This window comes from Peromyscus eremicus, chromosome 13 (assembly GCF_949786415.1).
Source record: "Peromyscus eremicus chromosome 13, PerEre_H2_v1, whole genome shotgun sequence".
Classification (NCBI taxonomy): Eukaryota; Metazoa; Chordata; class Mammalia; order Rodentia; family Cricetidae; genus Peromyscus; species Peromyscus eremicus.
Genome location: NC_081429.1, coordinates 31,787,282 through 31,804,782, shown reverse-complemented (window position 1 = coordinate 31,804,782; position 17,501 = coordinate 31,787,282). Strand labels below are relative to the sequence as shown.

The 17,501-nt window shown below is 44.6% G+C and overlaps 1 protein-coding gene across 1 annotated transcript; it reads right to left on the bottom strand.

The window, feature by feature from the left end:
- Nucleotides 1-804: 804 nt before the first annotated feature.
- Nucleotides 805-16,436, bottom strand: Fam124b (family with sequence similarity 124 member B). The gene is made up of 2 exons (XM_059277915.1): nt 15,705-16,436; nt 805-1,627 (listed from the first exon to the last, which is right to left on the bottom strand). The coding sequence occupies exons 1-2, from the start codon at nt 16,434-16,436 to the stop codon at nt 1,004-1,006; spliced, it is 1,356 nt and encodes a 451-aa protein (XP_059133898.1). The 3' UTR covers nt 805-1,003.
- Nucleotides 16,437-17,501: the final 1,065 nt, after the last annotated feature.

The window sequence follows — 17,501 nt, the reverse complement described above, 5'->3', positions numbered from 1 at the left end:
TGAGAAATAGAACATCTCAGAGTCTAGCATTCATTTTAACCTAGCTTTCTGGATTCTGGTATTTTTCCTAATTAAACTGGGGGAGGGGGCAGGCATAATTTTTAAAAACACTTTGCATTTTTACTCCTTTCAGATGCAGAGAACTTTAAAAGCAAAACCACAAGAGAGTATTGGTAAATAGGGCCTACTTACCAAAGGAGGTCACATAAAAATTAAAAAGCACTAAAGAATAAATAGTTCACACTGTCCAAGGGGATAAGCTTTGCAACCTCAAGTAAAACATTAAAACTGCATTACACACACTAATTGGATCTGCATAACCCATCTGATTCATTCGCAATCAAAGCCAATGTTCTGATGGATGCTGAACCAACACATGTAGCTGGGTTAGTGTGCCACTGAGAAGGTTCAGGCACTGGGCTTTCTTCCTCTGCCTGGCGGTATTCTCTTCCAGCGAGCTAGCAAACTATCAGCTCCCCCCCCCCCCCAAGGACTTCCGCTGCTGGAAGCGAAGGCAATATGAACTTGTGCTTCGAGAGCCTGGGGCCCTCTCCGATGAGCAAGAAACTGGACGATCCTGGATCAGTGTTGGTAGATCTAATCTGCATTGCCAACTTAACTGGATTCAGACTCACCATGGAAACGCACCGCCGGGTAAGGATGTTCCCAGAAAGATTTAACTGACGAAGGAAGACCCACCCTGAAAGTGGGCAGCACCTTCCCATGGGCCCGAGTCCCAGATGGAACAAGGAAAAGGCAGGCTGAGCCCCAGCATCCCCCTCCCCTCACTGCTACGTGACTATAAAAGTACATAATCAGCTGCCTCCCACTCTTGCTTCCATGACTCTCCAGCCATGAACGGACCTTCCCACTAAAGCGTGAGTCAAAAACAAACCCTTCCTTCAATTGCGTTTGTCAGATATTTCAATGAGAAGGACAACTAACAATGCTTCGTTTCGAGAACATTCAATCTTGTGTCTTACAGAAACACGTTTGTTTCGTGCTATATAAAGAATTCTTCTTTCTCTCCACCCTGGACAGGACATTTGGAGATTCTCGTCTTTGCACCAAAGTCCCTTTGACCAGGAAGTGACAGAGGACGGAGTCTATCCTTAAAGACTTTTTGGTTTGGAGAAGCAGTCGCCTCGAAGGAAGAGCCTGACAAGCGGCGTGGTGTCTGACTGCTCTGAAAATCCCGGGGAAATCTGCTCAGAAAAGATTGCCTGGGTTTGGAGTTGATGATGGTGAAGCCGGTGTCCACGTTTGTCTCCGCCTCGAGTTTCTGGGAGCTGTTTTCCTTAAGGACGTCCATTCTTGTCTCAGGTTCGATGGGAATAGACAGGCGGTACTGCCGCATGCCTTTGGCTGCGCTGTCGGCCAGGGAGGACCAGCCAGGGCTTCTCCACAAAGGGTCACTAGAGGTTTCCGAGGTCCCACTGGGCTGTGGAAGCTCCAAAGAGTGTACTTTGAATCTCCGGCTCCTGTTCCTCCGGCTCCTTGTCTCTAAGGTTCTTTGTGTAGGAACCAAGTTCAGCCTGGAGCCCTGCCCATGCCTGTCACCTCTCACGCTGCCATGTAGGAAGGAACACTCGCCATTCCTAACACCAAGTCCTGCCTTTGGTTGGACCTAGGAGACAAGGAAAGGAAGAACCAATGAAACACGGTATCCCCTGGCCAACCGCCAGAAGCACCGTGTGCCTCGGCCATCCTCTACTATACCGCACCACAGCAGATGTCCAGCCATTTGAGCGGAAGTGAGACATCAATCTGATTATAATGATCAACACAGGCTCCAAACATCTCACTCTCTTTCCTGGACTTACTAAGTTTTTGACAATGACAAGACTTTGGGAATGAAATGATCGCTTGACACCACCACACTTCTTGTAGATCTAGTAGTTTAAACACTCAAAGACATGCGCAGATGTTGCTCAATGACCTCACCAGATAATCTAAGTGATGTATTACAACCGACAATAGTCAAAGCCTGTGACCACAGTCAAGATAAGGACCGGAATGGGAATTCAGTCTTCCAACACTGGTGATACCTCTACTAGATCATGCTAATAAAGAAATATTCCTTTACACTATGTGAATATATGTTGCTATGATTGGTGTAATGAACAAGCTGACTGGCCATTAGCTGAACAGTATAAAGTTAGGCAGGAAAGCCAAACTGAGAATGATGGGATTGAGGAAGGGCAGAGTCAGAAATCACCAGCCAGACTCAGAGGGAGCAGGAGATGAACATGCCATGCTAATACACTACATGGCAGAGTGTAAATAAGGAATATGAGTTAACTTAAATGTAAGAGCTAGTTAGTAATAAGCCTGAGCTATTGGCCAATCATTTGTAATTAATATTAAGCCTCAGAGTGCTTATTTGGGACTGGGCAGTCAGGATAGGAAACTTCCACCAACAATATCCCTCTTAGATAGGTCTAAGACATGTGGGTACCCCAAGCAGGCTAATAGGCTAGTACCTTTTAAAACAAATATTCCTTATTTTCTTGAGGTGCCATTTATATACAGTAGAGCATAGCATCATCTGGGAAAATGGAAAAGAAGACTGCTTACAAGCATGCTCTATCATTTTAATTCACACAACTTGCATTCTGGTTCCAACCTTACAATACTGGTCGGCAAAATCCCCATTCTGTGGGTGGCTACCCTCTCTTTCCATAGGATGAAGTTCACTGGAACACCTTCCATCCTTGGATTCCTGGGAAATTGGCATGCCACCTCTTTCACAGTGCTCTCCCAAGATGATTTCTGGAAGCAACAATTTTCACCATAGAATTTGGTATTTAGTACCTTTCTATGAGTTACTGTTCAAGGAGTCCTCACAGGCACCTACAATAATACAGGCTATTGTCATTACTCTTGGTTCCCCCCCAGAGCTAGGAGGTAAGAAACCATATACTTTGGCTGCAGGACATGGAGAAATCAACTGACTAGGAAACTTGCTATCTGTTGTTGGCTAATGCTGAACACTAATACACAGGCCAGTTGGGAAGAAAAGACATCACTGTTTTTTTCTAGCACTAGACCCTGCATGCTATAATACCAGTTCTAGCCAAAACATGCCCAGTGACTCATGACTGTTATGGAGGAAACCAACAGATTGACAGTCAGATTTCAGGCCTTCTCCATAGGACAGAATTTATGCCTGGTCAAAGCCCATGGCCTTACTTGGGAGTTAGTTCATAGACCTTAGGAAAGAGCTACCATTTTTGTTGCTAAATGGTCACGTTGTCAAACTGCTCTAAGTAGTTATGTTATACCTATAGATAAGTACTGCTCTCAACCTTGGTCACCGAAGCTTCTTCTCAGTGGGTGGTGGTTAATGCAGAGACTCCCAAATGATCAAGACGCTAGGAATAAACTCATTTATATCAAGTCCCTCCTCACACATACAGCAAGGCTCAGATAGTAAGGAAGTGGGGAGTGGGAAAAATGTAAGAGCTGAAGGAGGAAGAGTCTTGAGAAATGCTGTCTTACAGCCAGAACATGGCTCTCGTACTCACGAACTCACCGTAGCTATGATTGCCTGCACAAATCCGGCCAGCCAAAATCCCGGCATGGATGGGGGAGTGGCACATGAGGCCCCGCCCCTAGCTGAAGAGCTTTCACAGAGGTTGAGAGCAGAAGAGGCTATTTGTCTGTGGAGTCAGGGTAGAGCTCTCTGTGCTTTAAGAGCTAGCACAGAGATGATGAGGGAACTGTACATTTGTCTCCCAAAGCAAGGGGGAGGGGGTTGGAAAAGCAGGTGTTTTTTTTTTGTTTTTTTTTTTTTTAGTCAATTACCAAATACATACACAAAGTATTTTTTTTTTTTTTCAAATGACAGGCATACGTGCTTTCTTCTAAATTTGCTCTGGGATAGAAATAGAGAAACTGCAAAAAATCAACCCCCCAAAATAACAGGGACATTTATTTCTCCTTTTAGAAGTTTCAAATCTGTCCTGTGAAAGGGCCATGTAGTGACTGTCTCGCCATGGAGATATCAGCCCAGCTACTCAGCTCCGCGGAGCTGCAAGACACAAGCCACAAATGAATGGTGTGGCTGCGATTCAATACGTTTCTATTTGTGGGCCCTGGGACTTGAATCTTGTGTCATTTTCATGTTTCATATTTCTTTTCCAATCATTTAAAAATGGAAATCTATTCTTAGTTCCTGTCCCATAATTGTCCAATCTCTCCGCTCTCTAGATCAATGAGTCAGTGGTTCTCACTCATCCTCTCTCTCTCTCTCTCTCTCTCTCTCTCTCTCTCTCTCTCTCTCTCTCGCTCTCTCACTCTCTCACTCTCTCTCGCTCTCGCTCTCGCTCTCGCTCTCGCTTTCTCTCTTTCTCAGACAAAGTCTTTTTTCTAAAATTCTTTACCTGGGAGCCCCAAACCATGAAGCAGTTGTACCGAAGAAGCTTGGAGGCTGTAGCATAGGGGTAACCCTTACTGCTAGACCTTCCTCAGTTCCACCTCCCACTTCCAGGTCTGTGGGCTTTTTAAAATATAGATTACAAACCACCACTCTAGAATCCTTAGATGCCATTCATGGGCCAAGCCAGTTCCCTAAATTCCCTAAATAAATGTACTGCACACATCTAGATGCCCACCCCTGATCCACCAGTGGGACTCCAAGATGGAGCCCATGTGAGCATGGTGCTCTTGTCTGAACCAGTTCCTGCCAGCATTGAGGGGCCTTTGTTGCATGGATGTCCACTGCACCTTAATGTGCAGTTTGACAAACCCATGGGAAACACATCTGTCCCCAAGCTCTGCTGCACACTGTAGTCACCTGGGGGTCAATTAAAAGGCCCTAGTGTCCCACCCTTAAAATTCAAGTGTATCCAAGTAAGGATGTAACATGGGTACTAAAAATGTTCCCATTCCCCTAGTGTGTCAAATGCATAGCAAATCTGGAAGCCGCTTCCATGGACACAGAAGAGCTGTGTCTGGGTAGTTGTGTTGTGGACAACTGAACTCCTGAAACACTGCTGGTCACTACATCACCTAATTCCATTTCACTGTCTCTGTTCATTCGGTCTCTTCCCTTTCCTTTTCTCTTCTCTCCCTTCTCCTGCTTCTCCCTTCCTGTCTTTCTTTTTTCATCCATTTATGTTTTTTTTAAAGATTTACTTATTTATTATATATACAGTGTTCTGTCTGCACGTTTGCCTGCAGGCCAGAAGAGGGCACCAGATCTTATTACAGATGGTTGTGAGTCACCATGTGGTTGCTGGGAATTGAACTCAGGACCTCTGGAAGAGCAGCCAGTGCTCTTAACTGCTGAGTCATCTCTCCAGCCCCTTCATCCATTTGTTTTTAATAAAAATATCTTATTACAGGTTGGATATCCCTTATCCAAAAATCATTCTTGAATAATGTTAGATTACCCAGTCTGGAGAAGCAAATCCTTAGGTTTGACTCTGCAGGCCCCATTTCATTTTCTAGCAACTGTTGTCAGAAAGAGAAGTCTGTGGTGTGTTGGCTCAGGACTCTTCAGATAGACATCCCCGAGTGCTATTCCCACAAGCATACCTGGAAATCCATGTGTATTGCAGCACCATCTGTAACAGCCAATTTACGGGATCAGCCTGTGCCCATTAAGAGATGAATGAATACAGAAAATATGACACACACACACAATGGAGCTCTAGTCAGCTATTTGCAGAAAATGAACACAATTGGAGATTATCATATTAAGCAAAAATATGTTGGACTCAAAAAGACATATATCATGCATTCTTTCATTTGTGGATCCTACATTTTATACAGACACTATAAAATATTATAAATATACCTATCATATGTTCTAGTATCATTTCTGTTACTGTGATCAAATACCCTGACAAAAAGCAGCTTATGGGAGAATAGATTTGCCTGCCTTAAAATTCCAGGCTACAACCCATCATTCAGGGAAGTCAAGGTAGGAATTTGAGCAGCTCATCCATATTCAAGAGCAGAATGAAATAATGTGTGCAACCCTATTTTCTTAATTGTGTGCTATGTTCTTTGCTAGTTTTCTTTCATACTGTTCAGACTCCATGCCTAGGGAATGGTGCCACCCACAATGGGCTAGGTCTTCCTACATCAATTAACAATCAAGGCAACCCCACAGGTTAACCTGGTCTAGACAACTCCTCATTAAGACTCTCATCCTAGGTAATTCTAGATTATGTCAAACTCAGTTAAAACTAACCAGGACATTGGATATGTATACATGACATGAACATAGAAGTGAGGTTGTATGAGGAAATTAAAGGGAATGACAAGCATATGGAGAAAAGAGAGGAATGAATATGATTGAAGTATGTAATATACTTGTATGAATGTGTCTTTATAAAACATCATTATGTGCAATGAATATACTCTTAGCAAATGTTATATGAAAGAAAGAAAAGAAAGCAGGCAGACAGGCAGGAAGGAAGGAAGGAAGGAAGAAAAAAAGAAAGAAAGAAAGAAAAGAAAAGAAAAGAAAAGAAAAGAAAAGAAAAGAAAAGAAAAGAAAAGAAAGAAAAGAAGGCCAATGAGATGGCTAGCTGGTAAAGACATTTACCATTAAGCCAGATGACCTGAATTTGATACCCAGAACTCACATGGTGGAAGGAAATAATGACTCCCTCAAATTACCTACTGATCTCCATGTGCCCATCATGATGGTGCATTTTGTGGCTTCTCCTTGGCATATCTAAACTGCTAGTCATTTTATGTTTGGGGCCATTATTAATATAGGTGTGTGTGTGTGTGTGTGTGTGTGTGTGTGTGTGTGTGTGTATGTTGTATGTGTGTGTGTCTGTGTGTGTGTGTGTACATGTACTCTCCCTCCATCCCCTTCTCTCTCCTGTGATAAATAAAGAAAGCTTTAAAAAATTAAAGAAAGAGAAGTCTGCTTCCCCTTGCCACATAGACTAATGTCAAATTAGAATGAAATTGGTCTGGAAGGCACAGCTATGCCTATGTCAACAGTCTCCTGGACCTCAGAGTCATCTGGCCCCTCTGAACCAGCCCAGTACACCCTCTACTCAGTTCTGGTTCCCTAGCACCCTAGCCCCTCCCGTGGATTTCCTCTCCTATAAAATGCTCTGCCTTTGAAGCCCCAAATACAAGCCCAGAGCTCCTCTCCTGTTACACCTGATTTTCAACACCAACACCGTCCCCAGATTTCTGCCTCTTAGTCCTCCTGTCTCCCTGCATTCTACAGCAATGCGAGGTCAAGAACTATTGCTTCAACCACTCCCCTGCCATCCTCGTCTCCCACACCACTTCCTGCCTGGCATTACTTCCACCAAACACTCCCAGCCTTGGATTGGAGTCGGAATTGGAGACACGCATCCACATTTTCTTATCTTGGGCCCAGGGTGTAGAAAAGCACATGACTATGAAAGCTGCAAGACGGCTGTGGCTTCCAGCTTCAGCCAGGCTGCATCGGTCCTCCTGTTCCCTTGGTCATCCCTCTCTGGTTAGCACGGCTGCTTTGCACCCATTAAACGGTCCTGAAAACTTTGGAGGCACAAGCTCCCTTTACCACCATCTCATCAGGTCTCACTCCCTCTGTGACAGAGAAAGCAAACCCCGTCCTTAATTAAACTGACCTGCAGCTCCATTCATCCTGCCCGCGGGGAAGTGACCAGCCCCTACCTGTGATGTGATCTCCATCACCCTCTGCCTTCTCCATGACCCCAGCCTATCCGTCCTTTTGTTCTCTTCTCTCCCCATCCCCGCCTCTCTCCTTCTCCTCACTCCTTTCAGCTAGTAATAGGGTTTCTCAAGTCTCCTATCTCCTCTCTCCCACTCCAGCTTTCTCCCTACTGCTCTTTGTTAAACATGTGTTTCTAAAATGTCTACCTTCGTTTTTCCTGCTAACCGCCCCTCCCATGACCTCCACCTGTGCCTGCCATCCCACAAACCAGCTAGTACCACAATTATCTACTGTTGACTTTGTCGTTAGCTCCTGGAAGGATTTTCCTCTGTGATCTTTATCTTTCACTCCTATAGTTCTCTATAAGTTTCCAGACCAACATATTCCTTTGCATTTCCCCCTTTCCCTCTGCCTTTCTCGGTTTCCATAAAGGTGTCTTTTTCTCAGATGATTCATATAATGTCACAGTGATCCAGAGACAACTTGAGCCCTCTTTTTAAAAATTATTTGTATTTCATGGGTATGAGTTTTGCCTACATGTATGCCTGCGTACCATGTGTATGCCTTTTGCATGCAGAGATAATAAGAAGGTGACAGATCCCCTGGAACGGGAGTTAAAGATGCTGTGAGCTGCTGTGTTGGTGCTGGGATTTGAACCTGTGACCTCTGAAAGAGCAGCCACTGCTCTTAACAACTGAGCCATCTCTCTAGTTCCCCTAAGCCTTCTTAATCTATACAGTTGTTCTCAACCTTCCTAATGCTGCAACCTTTAAATGCAGTTCCTCATATTGTGGTGACCTCCCTTCAACCATAAAGTTATTTTTGTGGTTAATTCATAACTGTAATTTTGCTACTGTTATGAATTGTGATGTAAATATTTTTGGAGATAGAAGTTGGCTAAAGGTGTCCGGACCCACAGGTTAAGAACTGCTGCTCTATACACATGCCTAGCTCAACCTCGGATATTTATGCCTTTAGTCATCAAAGTAACTAGGCTCACAGAAACACGGCTGCCACTATCATCTGTCTCTTAAGCTTCATATCTATGTATCCAACTCCCTTCCAGGTACCACCCTATCAAATACATCACTCTCCAACTCTACTGTACCACTGAATTCATCTGCCTGTACAGAAACTCTCTGTTCTCCTCTGTTTCCTTGATGACCACTATGTTACCCAAGCAAGAGCTTCCTCTGCCCCTTTCCACACCTTGAGTATAGCTGTCACCTGTTCCCATGGACTCTGCCTCCTGGCACTCTTCCAGATCTTTCTCTCTCCACGCACTGCCACTAGCCTTAACGCTTAGCATGTCTTATCTAAATTCCTGCAGCAGCCATCTAACTCCCCATGATCCTCTTGCCTCCCAACTAGACCACTCTCAACTCTCCTCGTGTGTGTGTGTGTGTGTGTGTGTGTGTGTGTAGGTGGGTGTTTTAACTGTCCTGTAATAGCCTCCTGCTTGTCTCAAGATGAAGTCGAATGCTTGATTAGCCTACTTTGCCCTTGACCATCTGCAGCAAGGAGTCACTACAGCCGAGAGCGCATCACTTTCTCCCTTTGAACTTCTTTCCACCCTGTAAGCAGAGCTTGCTCTTTCCCATTGCTTCTGTTCATCTATCATCTGTTCCATCTCGAAGGGCTTCCTTGGAGCCTTTCTCCTGGAAACCAATCTCGGTCACTTGCGAGTTTATACATTGTCTCTCTGTGAAAGTCTTTTCAATTTGCCTTTGCATTAGGTACTCCTACTTAGCAACTTCACCACTGATCAGCTGTGAGACTTTAGACAAGTTGCTTAATATTTCTATGCCTCCCGTTCCCCACCTGTAAGAGAGGATAAGTGCCAACATCACAGGATTGCCATGAAAACGACATGATAACGGTGTCTGGTACGTAGGAATGCTGCATATGGCATGACTGTGTTCACCATCACTAAGACTGCTGTTTCTTCTCACAGACCTTAGACCTTGCCATTCTGCTGTGTGCTGGGTTATGTGTCCATCTCCTCTGCATCTATCCCTGGACATTGCCAAGGTATCATAAATATCTTCATCATAGTGCCTTTCATACTTAGAATATTACCTACAACATGTTAAGTTCTTGTACAACAAGAACTCACCTGTTAAACACGTAAAACTTAACACTTAACAAAATTCATATTTTTTGCACAGAGAAATGAATGGAAATGGACATCTATAAATCAAGCTCCTGGCTATCATTGAGTTACCCCATGAAGTTGTTTTAAGAGAAGTCAGCCTGGGGCATGTAACTTAGTGGTAGAACACAAACCGAGCATGTTCAAAACTCTAAACACACACAAAAGAAAAGAAAAAGAATTTGAAGTGAATATTCTTTTTTTTCTTTTCATGCAGCTGGATGTTTCTGTTCTCTTCCTAACCTAGAGAGGAGAACAAAAGAGAGAGAGAGGAGCCTGAGATCCTTAGGCCTTGTCAACCTAGAAATGCAGTGTGGGCAGTCAGAATGAGAAATTTCCCAAAAAAACGTAGTTCTGAGTGACTGAGACAAATCCCTGGAGAGAGAATAAATCTTCTCTTGCCAAAAAAACAAATGAAAATGCATTTATTGGAATTATGATCACCGGGAGCTCATCTTTCTAAGAACTAAAATGCCACAAATTGAGAACAAGGTTTTCCCAAGTTCAGAGAACATTAGCAGCTATGATAATCAGGGAGCACATTCATCCCTCATTGTGAGTTTCCACCTGAAAAACATGAGAAAATGCATCATAGAAAAATGGTTCAACGATTGAGGAGCAGGCTTGTACCTGTGAAGGGAAAAATATCGTGTCTCACTGACAGTCTTTCACAGAGGTAACCAAAGAATTTCTCTGAGATGGGAAAAATGATGGTGTAGAAACGAACTAGGTAGATATGCAGAGACTCAAATAACACCAGAGTTACTGAAGAGTGGAAAACCTTTTCCAATTAACTGTTTGTAAAACTCCTTAATCTACTGACAAGCCACCAATGCTAACTTGCTATTCGCTAGCAGCTAATGCCTCCAAGTGTCACCTGTTAAGCACAGCACACCGGAGGTACTTAGTAAATGCAGATGTGGGAGTGTGTCACTGCCTGGGGTGAGTCAGGTGGAGGGATGGAGAATGAGAAGGCAAGAACAGAAAGAAGAGGGGCTGATGAAGTCTGTGTGAGGACAGCTTGGACATGCAAAGAAGAGGTCCTCGAATAAATTGCTTATTTCCGGAGAAACAGGATTATGTAATTCCACTTACACGAAATGCCTTCAACAGGTGAATTCATGAAGACAGAACAGAGCATAGGCTGCCTAGTGCTGGTAGGAAGAAGGAATGATAAATTCAGTTTGCTGGGTGTGGAGTTTTGTTTTGGGGTGATAACAAGATGTTTTGTGGACAGTGTCACTTAGTGAGAGAGCTAAGAGCCTCTGACACACAAAGGCAGCAATTGCTCTGCTTCTGCGTGGCCTCCAGAAGCTTCGACATGACAAAGCACTTGCAGGTCTATTCTTTCATTTGATTCTCATAACACAAATTATACATGTGAGTGCCGTTCGCGGGCTCTGTCAGCAACTGTACATTATACTAAAGTTAGAATAAAAGCTAGTTATCAAGTATTCACTCATACAGGAATGCCCATGCCTCCCATACACGAAGCAATAGTTGGAATACTGCCTTCACAGGAGTGAACTAGAAAAGATGCCTTCCTTCTTGACGCTCCTATCCTATGATGGATCATATTTCTGAAGACCTGGCCTCTGGCCCCCCGTCCATCCACGTGTCATGATGTCACTCCCTTGACTGCAGTTCCACGCAGCCTCAGGCAATGTGTTACTGTGTCCTTCTAAGGAAGTACTGAACTGCACACTGTCTCTTCCATTCGGGACACATTTCCTCCCTTTGATGGCTGGCCTGTCCCATGTCATCTAGCTCATGCAGGCCTCCTCAGCACTTCTCGAAAAAGTTTCCCCTTGGCCCCTTGGATTCAGCATCCGACTCACTCGGGCCTCTTTGCCTCCACCCAGGCCCTATGGAGTGTTATCTGTAGAGAGGTTAATTTGTGATTTTGACTCGCTTAGTGGTAGACATTGTTTTCTTGAGTGAACTTTGTTCATTTACAAACATTCAGTAGTTATCTCCTCCACTCTGATCTTTGTTAAGGACCTTCACCCTTTTGTGACAGTTCTATACATCAGTGTGACCTCACACAACAGCTAGAGTAAAGGTTAAATCTTTGCCTCAGGATTAACTTCACCCATAAAACTCCATTCTTTGAGTACAGCCATCAGCTCAGAGGAGAGCACAGAGTCTATATTGGTCCAATTGGAGTCTAGTCCAGAAACTTTATTGGGCCATGATGAATTGAATATAGAGCTAAGACCAAGGTAGCAGAGCTAAGAACCGGGTCCTAGGTATGCTAATTTAAGGCCTGGACCACTTAGTTGCAAAAGCAAGAGTATTCATCATCCACCCCTATTACCCTAACACTGATCCCAAGAAAGTTTACACTGGGTTTTGCACCCTAAACATCTCACTTCGTTCTAAGTGCAAAATGGCTGTACTGTAGTGACAACATGCTAATTTCAATAGCATAGTAGAGTCTAGCCATTTGCACTCTTTACTCAAACATTTTCATGACAAGAAATCACAGTAGAATTTTCTAGAAAACAATTCCTCATTTTGTTTGCAAAAGTGTAGAGTCCTGGATACAAAGAGATCAAGAAGAAGTGCTCAAGACCAGTGTTTTGAAGTAAAGAGGTGCACGAAGTAAAGAGTCTGAGAGAGGCCACAAGAATGAAGGACACATGCTGGGTCCCTGCTTAACAGGTGTTGGGACTTCTAAAACATCTCGAGACAATGGAGTTATTTTCATATTCCTTACTGGATTTCCCTTCATCAAAAAATTCTCTAGTCTCCCCAAATTTGATTCAACTTTCTGACGTAACTAATTATGTAACTGTGTCTCCCAATTAAACATCACTTAGCCTTCAGAATAGGAGTGAATAAGGACATGTTCCCTACTGCATGCCAGGGATGCTTATTTTAAGTTCCAGAGATTAACCAGAACTAAATGTGGAAGTTCAGATGTCCGGGGAATTGGGGAGTTGTACACGAAGTATCTAAGCAAGAAGGTAGTGAATAAGGCGGTTGCTTGGCGACCCCTGTGTGAGTGGAGGTCAGAGGACAACTCTGTGGGAGACATTGAACTCAAGCTGGGCTGTGGTGGCACATGCCTTTAATCCCAGCACTTGGGAGGCAGAGGCAGGTGGGTCTCTGTAAGTTCGAGGCCAGCCTGGGCTATAGAGTGAGTCCCAGGAAAGGCTCCAAAGCTATACAGAGGAACCCTGTCTCAAAAAAAAAAAAAAAAAAAAAAAAAGAAAGAAAGAAAAGAAAAAGAAAAAAAAGAAAGAAAGAAAAGAAAAAGAAAAAAAAGAAATTGAACTCAGGCCCTTGGGCTTGGCTACAAACACCTTTACCAGCTGAGACATCCCCCTCACACTGGGTCTATTTTTAAATTCTCTTCTCAGTAAGACAAAGAACTCATAAAAATGAACCCTGATTTCCCCAGTAGTATATCTAAGAACACGTTTTGGGGGATCCCCTCCCAACTGTCTGGAGCTTTCACTTGTGCTCGATAAATATGTCCTGTGTTTTACTCAAAGGAAAAAGAAAAGGATTTATTTATTATGGAATCTGTATACATCATGTTTTATTAACTAAGGCAAATGGATGGTAAGAAAGCTGGCCAGGGGGAAGGGCAACAATTGCTACCTAGTGTTATTTCAGACACTAGGCCTTAAGGAGAGTTCTGGCCATTTCCCAATGGATTTGGGACACCATGGGGTTTGCTTTGACTGTTATGTACTTTCTGCACATTTCTAAGCACAGGGACTGCCGCCACCCTGCCCATCCCCTATGTCCCACCATTAGTCAAACAGACTTTGAGACCTGATAGAGACACATCCTCGCTCTATCTTGGACAAATAACTGTGCCTCGGTCTTCTCATCCGTAACAGGAACGGTAGTGACTTCTTAGATCATTATAAGGATTAACAAAATTAGTGATTGGAAAATCTTAGTACAGGGTGTAATATGCACAACAGTAACTAAAATATAATGACATGCGTTTATGAGTGTTCCATCATTTCATGCAGATTAACAACCTTCCCACAGGAAGATGCCAGTTATCACCTTCATAGAGCTAAGGTCACAACAGCTGCTAAGTGTTAAAGCTAGGCTGCCACATCGTATGCCACAAGGGACAGCACATGGCAGCCATCATGATTAGGTAAACAGCTGGCTGTGTTTAGCGTCAGTTGGATGGCTGGAAAGGGTGGCTTTCAGATTTTCTTTAGAAGGCATTCTGGGTGCTGATTTTGATTTGTGCTTAAATTTGACAGTGGTAGAAAATGCTGCAAAATGAAGCCAATGGTATTGCAAACCTAGCATTCCCAAACGCCATTACAACTCGCCCTTCCTTAAGTCTGTGGAAAGAGCTCATGACGTTGTTGCCGTAGCCTTGATCAGCAACCTGGAAGGACCCATGCTACTTCATAAGCCCGGCTGCTCTTCCTGTCTATTCCTATTCTCAGTGTGCTTTCCATAACACTTTGGGCTTTACTCCTCCTCCAAGGCTCCCTCCCGGCTATGTGGCTGACCTTCATGCAGGCTTTACTCAAACAGCATGGTTTTTCTCTTTCTCTTCCTTATCTCCCTACTCTGGCAGCTGCTAAGATTTACGGCTTTCCTGTACTGAATTGTTCCTCCTTCCCCTCCTCCTCCTCTTCCTTCTCATCTTCTTCTCCTTCTTCTTTTGAACTCCAAGAAATCTGTCCTTGAGTTTCTGCCTGAGTCTGTCAAATTTCTTTGTTAATGAGACTAAGAACTGAAAGGAGAGAGCTCCATTATCCTAGTAACATGTGCGATTCTGACAAGATGCTCCCAGAATTTCCAGTAATATTATTACTGCAGCTGAGTGGGCAACGTGTGCGTGGACAAGTGACAGGCATGGTGAAGGGCATTCTGGGGAGGCAGCATGGTCTGACTCTCCAGCTTTTTAGCTACAAGATAGTTCTCACCTGTCACATGAGGAGCCTGTAGAGTCTAAAGTCTGACCATCAACTGCAGCATATATTAGAATCACACAAGGAGCTCTCTTATTCTTTTCTAAGAAATGCTCTGGGTCCCACTAGGCTTGCTGATCTAACGAGACTGTGGTGCACCTTGGCATGAATAAGTCTAAGGCCTCCCAAATTTCTTACTATACAATCAGTTTGAAAACCACTGAGTAAATTACCTCCGGGGTCCATCCAGAGAGAGCATCACACCTTTCCGTGTGCTCGTGTGACTGTCCTGACCGGGATGAGGCTATTTTAAAGACATGCGTGTGCCCCTCCCTTTGGCTATCAGACTAATGACACAATGGATTCCAAGAAACTCAGTTTTCCCCAGGAATCTCATGCTGCAGAGGAGGGAAAGCTGGGCCCTGATGGTTGCCAGAGGAGGAGCTTGACTCCCAGAACGATTCCGCCACTTGCCCGGCTGTTCTTCTGCAGTAGAGGTTGGAGCTGAGACGGTGACAGATGGATGATAACTGGGACCACACCCAGACCAGGACTGCTTAGTTATCTATGCATACTTCTTGCCCTCTATTTAAACCTAAGCTTCATGTCAGGGGGAGGGGCCACTGGACATCTTCCTTTATTCTTCTCCCAATATATCAGTTTTGAATAGATCTCCTTTCTCTGTCTTTCACTATTATTCATCTTTTTGTTTGTTTGTTTGTTTTTTGGCTTTTCGAGACAGGGTTTCTCTGTGTAGCTTTGCGCCTTTCCTGGGACTCACTTGGTAGCCCAGGCTGGCCTTGAACTCACAGAGATCCGCCTGGCTCCTTCTCCCGAGTGCTGGGATTAAAGACGTGCGCCACCAATTGCCCGGCAATTATTTGTCTTTTTAATTGGCTATTGAGGATGGATGGCCAAGCCTAACTTGTCTGAATTTCCAGAGCCCTGGTTCTGGTCCTACCAACCCTAGTAACCGTGTTACACACCAGAAACGTAACAAATGAAATACCTGCAGCAGAATCTTGTTGCCATCATAGTCCTGAGTCTGCCACCTGGTGCTGCTGATGGGCACACATGGATTGGGGAGAAGAGGCACCAGCTGGCCAATCTCTTGAACCTTGAACTGCAGCACAGAAGACTCTTTGGGGTCCACTGGCATTCCCAGGGGCAGCTGCTTCAGAGAGAGCTGCAGGCTGAAGCCCTCGGAGGCATAGAGAACAAAGAAACAGAAGTTGCTCTTTTGAATGGTGGCATCTCTCTGTAGGATCATCTCATACAGTCTGATGGCGTCTTCGTAGTTATCAAAACTGCAATACAGAGTCACTCTGAGGATATCAGTGCCACAATGCACCGGCCTCATGCCCCACACTGGCATCTGGTTGTGCAGGCTGTAGAATTCCTGATTGGCAGGGAGATAGGGACAAGGCCTCCCCTGTGCATGCTGGGTAGGGAAACCCTGCCAGGGTGAATGCTGTAGGAAGTCCAAGACTCGAAACAGCCGCTCCTGTCCCAAGCTTTCCTGAAGAAAGAGCAAAACAGACATCCCTGGGAAGCGGGCCCTCCAGGGATGGTACTTTTCATGGTAATTCACTGGTCTGGCCCGTTCGGACACCAGGAAGAGACGCACCTCTGGGCAGATGCAATCCAGGAGTTGGTCCAGAGCCTGCTGCAGAAGCGAACCGTTCCCAGTGTCAGCAAGAAGATGCACAGTCAAGGCTAGAGACTCCTGTGTCTCATCCATGGCAGGCCTAGGTGAAGATGACAATGAAGGCCACCCGGCACTGTTCAGTCTTCTAAGATGAACCAAGGTCTCACACGGAGCCTTCCAGAAAAACTTCAGCCACTTCTGAACCAAGCTCTTAGCCAGATCACACACGCTCCCGGCTTCCTCCAATGCTCCAGCAGGGAATGTCACTCAAGTGTGGACTTTGCTACACACAACAGCAGTAGCTTCATGTCATCCGGTCTGGGCAGATGTAACTATGTGCTTGGCTTTTTCAGGCATTCCCTGGGGTTCCTGTTTGACCTAAAAACCTATAATGCCGAGACCCACGCCAGTGGGTGGTTCTTACATTCAACTCAGTAGAGGAAATGACCAGGCTTAGAGGAACAGGAGGCAGCTGTGTTGCACTGATAGCAATCTGGAGCTCTGTTACACTGGAGAGACATCCATTGGGTGGACCACAATGGGCTCTGACTTCCTACTTAAATATCCTGATGTTTACAGGGGCCTGCCAGGCCACCCGAATAGAATGCCTTCTTTAATACCACTCCCAAGCTTGTCCGATTGCCAGAGCCCTCAGCCACCATCTCTTTTATTTCATTTTTGACCATTTTATACTAGGTCACAAAGAAGAGATATTTTGTCTACGTAGTGTCGGCCTCATTGAAAACAGTTTGCCTGGCTGAACTAACAGTCTGGATGCGCTAAAACAACATTAAGAAACTAAGTCGCCTTTGGCTCGTGCAAGTTTGCGGACAGTGAGCCTTCCTATTTCAGTAATTACTGTGTCTTCCTATGGAGGATCTGTTGGTGAATTGTCCTAAAACTTTAGATAAATTGATTTAATCAGCCAACAAACCTACAAAGAGGAGAGTATTTACACCCCCCACCCCCCAGTTGCTGATAAGAAGCCGAGGCAAAGGAAAGATCAGGGAAGTTGCCCAGACTCACACAGTGAAGTGGCTGAGGAAAGATTTGAAGGATTGGAAGGGCCCACATTCCATGCTCCCTCTCTAGAGCTGAGAAGGGCAGCCACAGTTTGTTGTTTTGTTTTGTTTGTTTGTTTGTTTGTTTGTTCGTTCT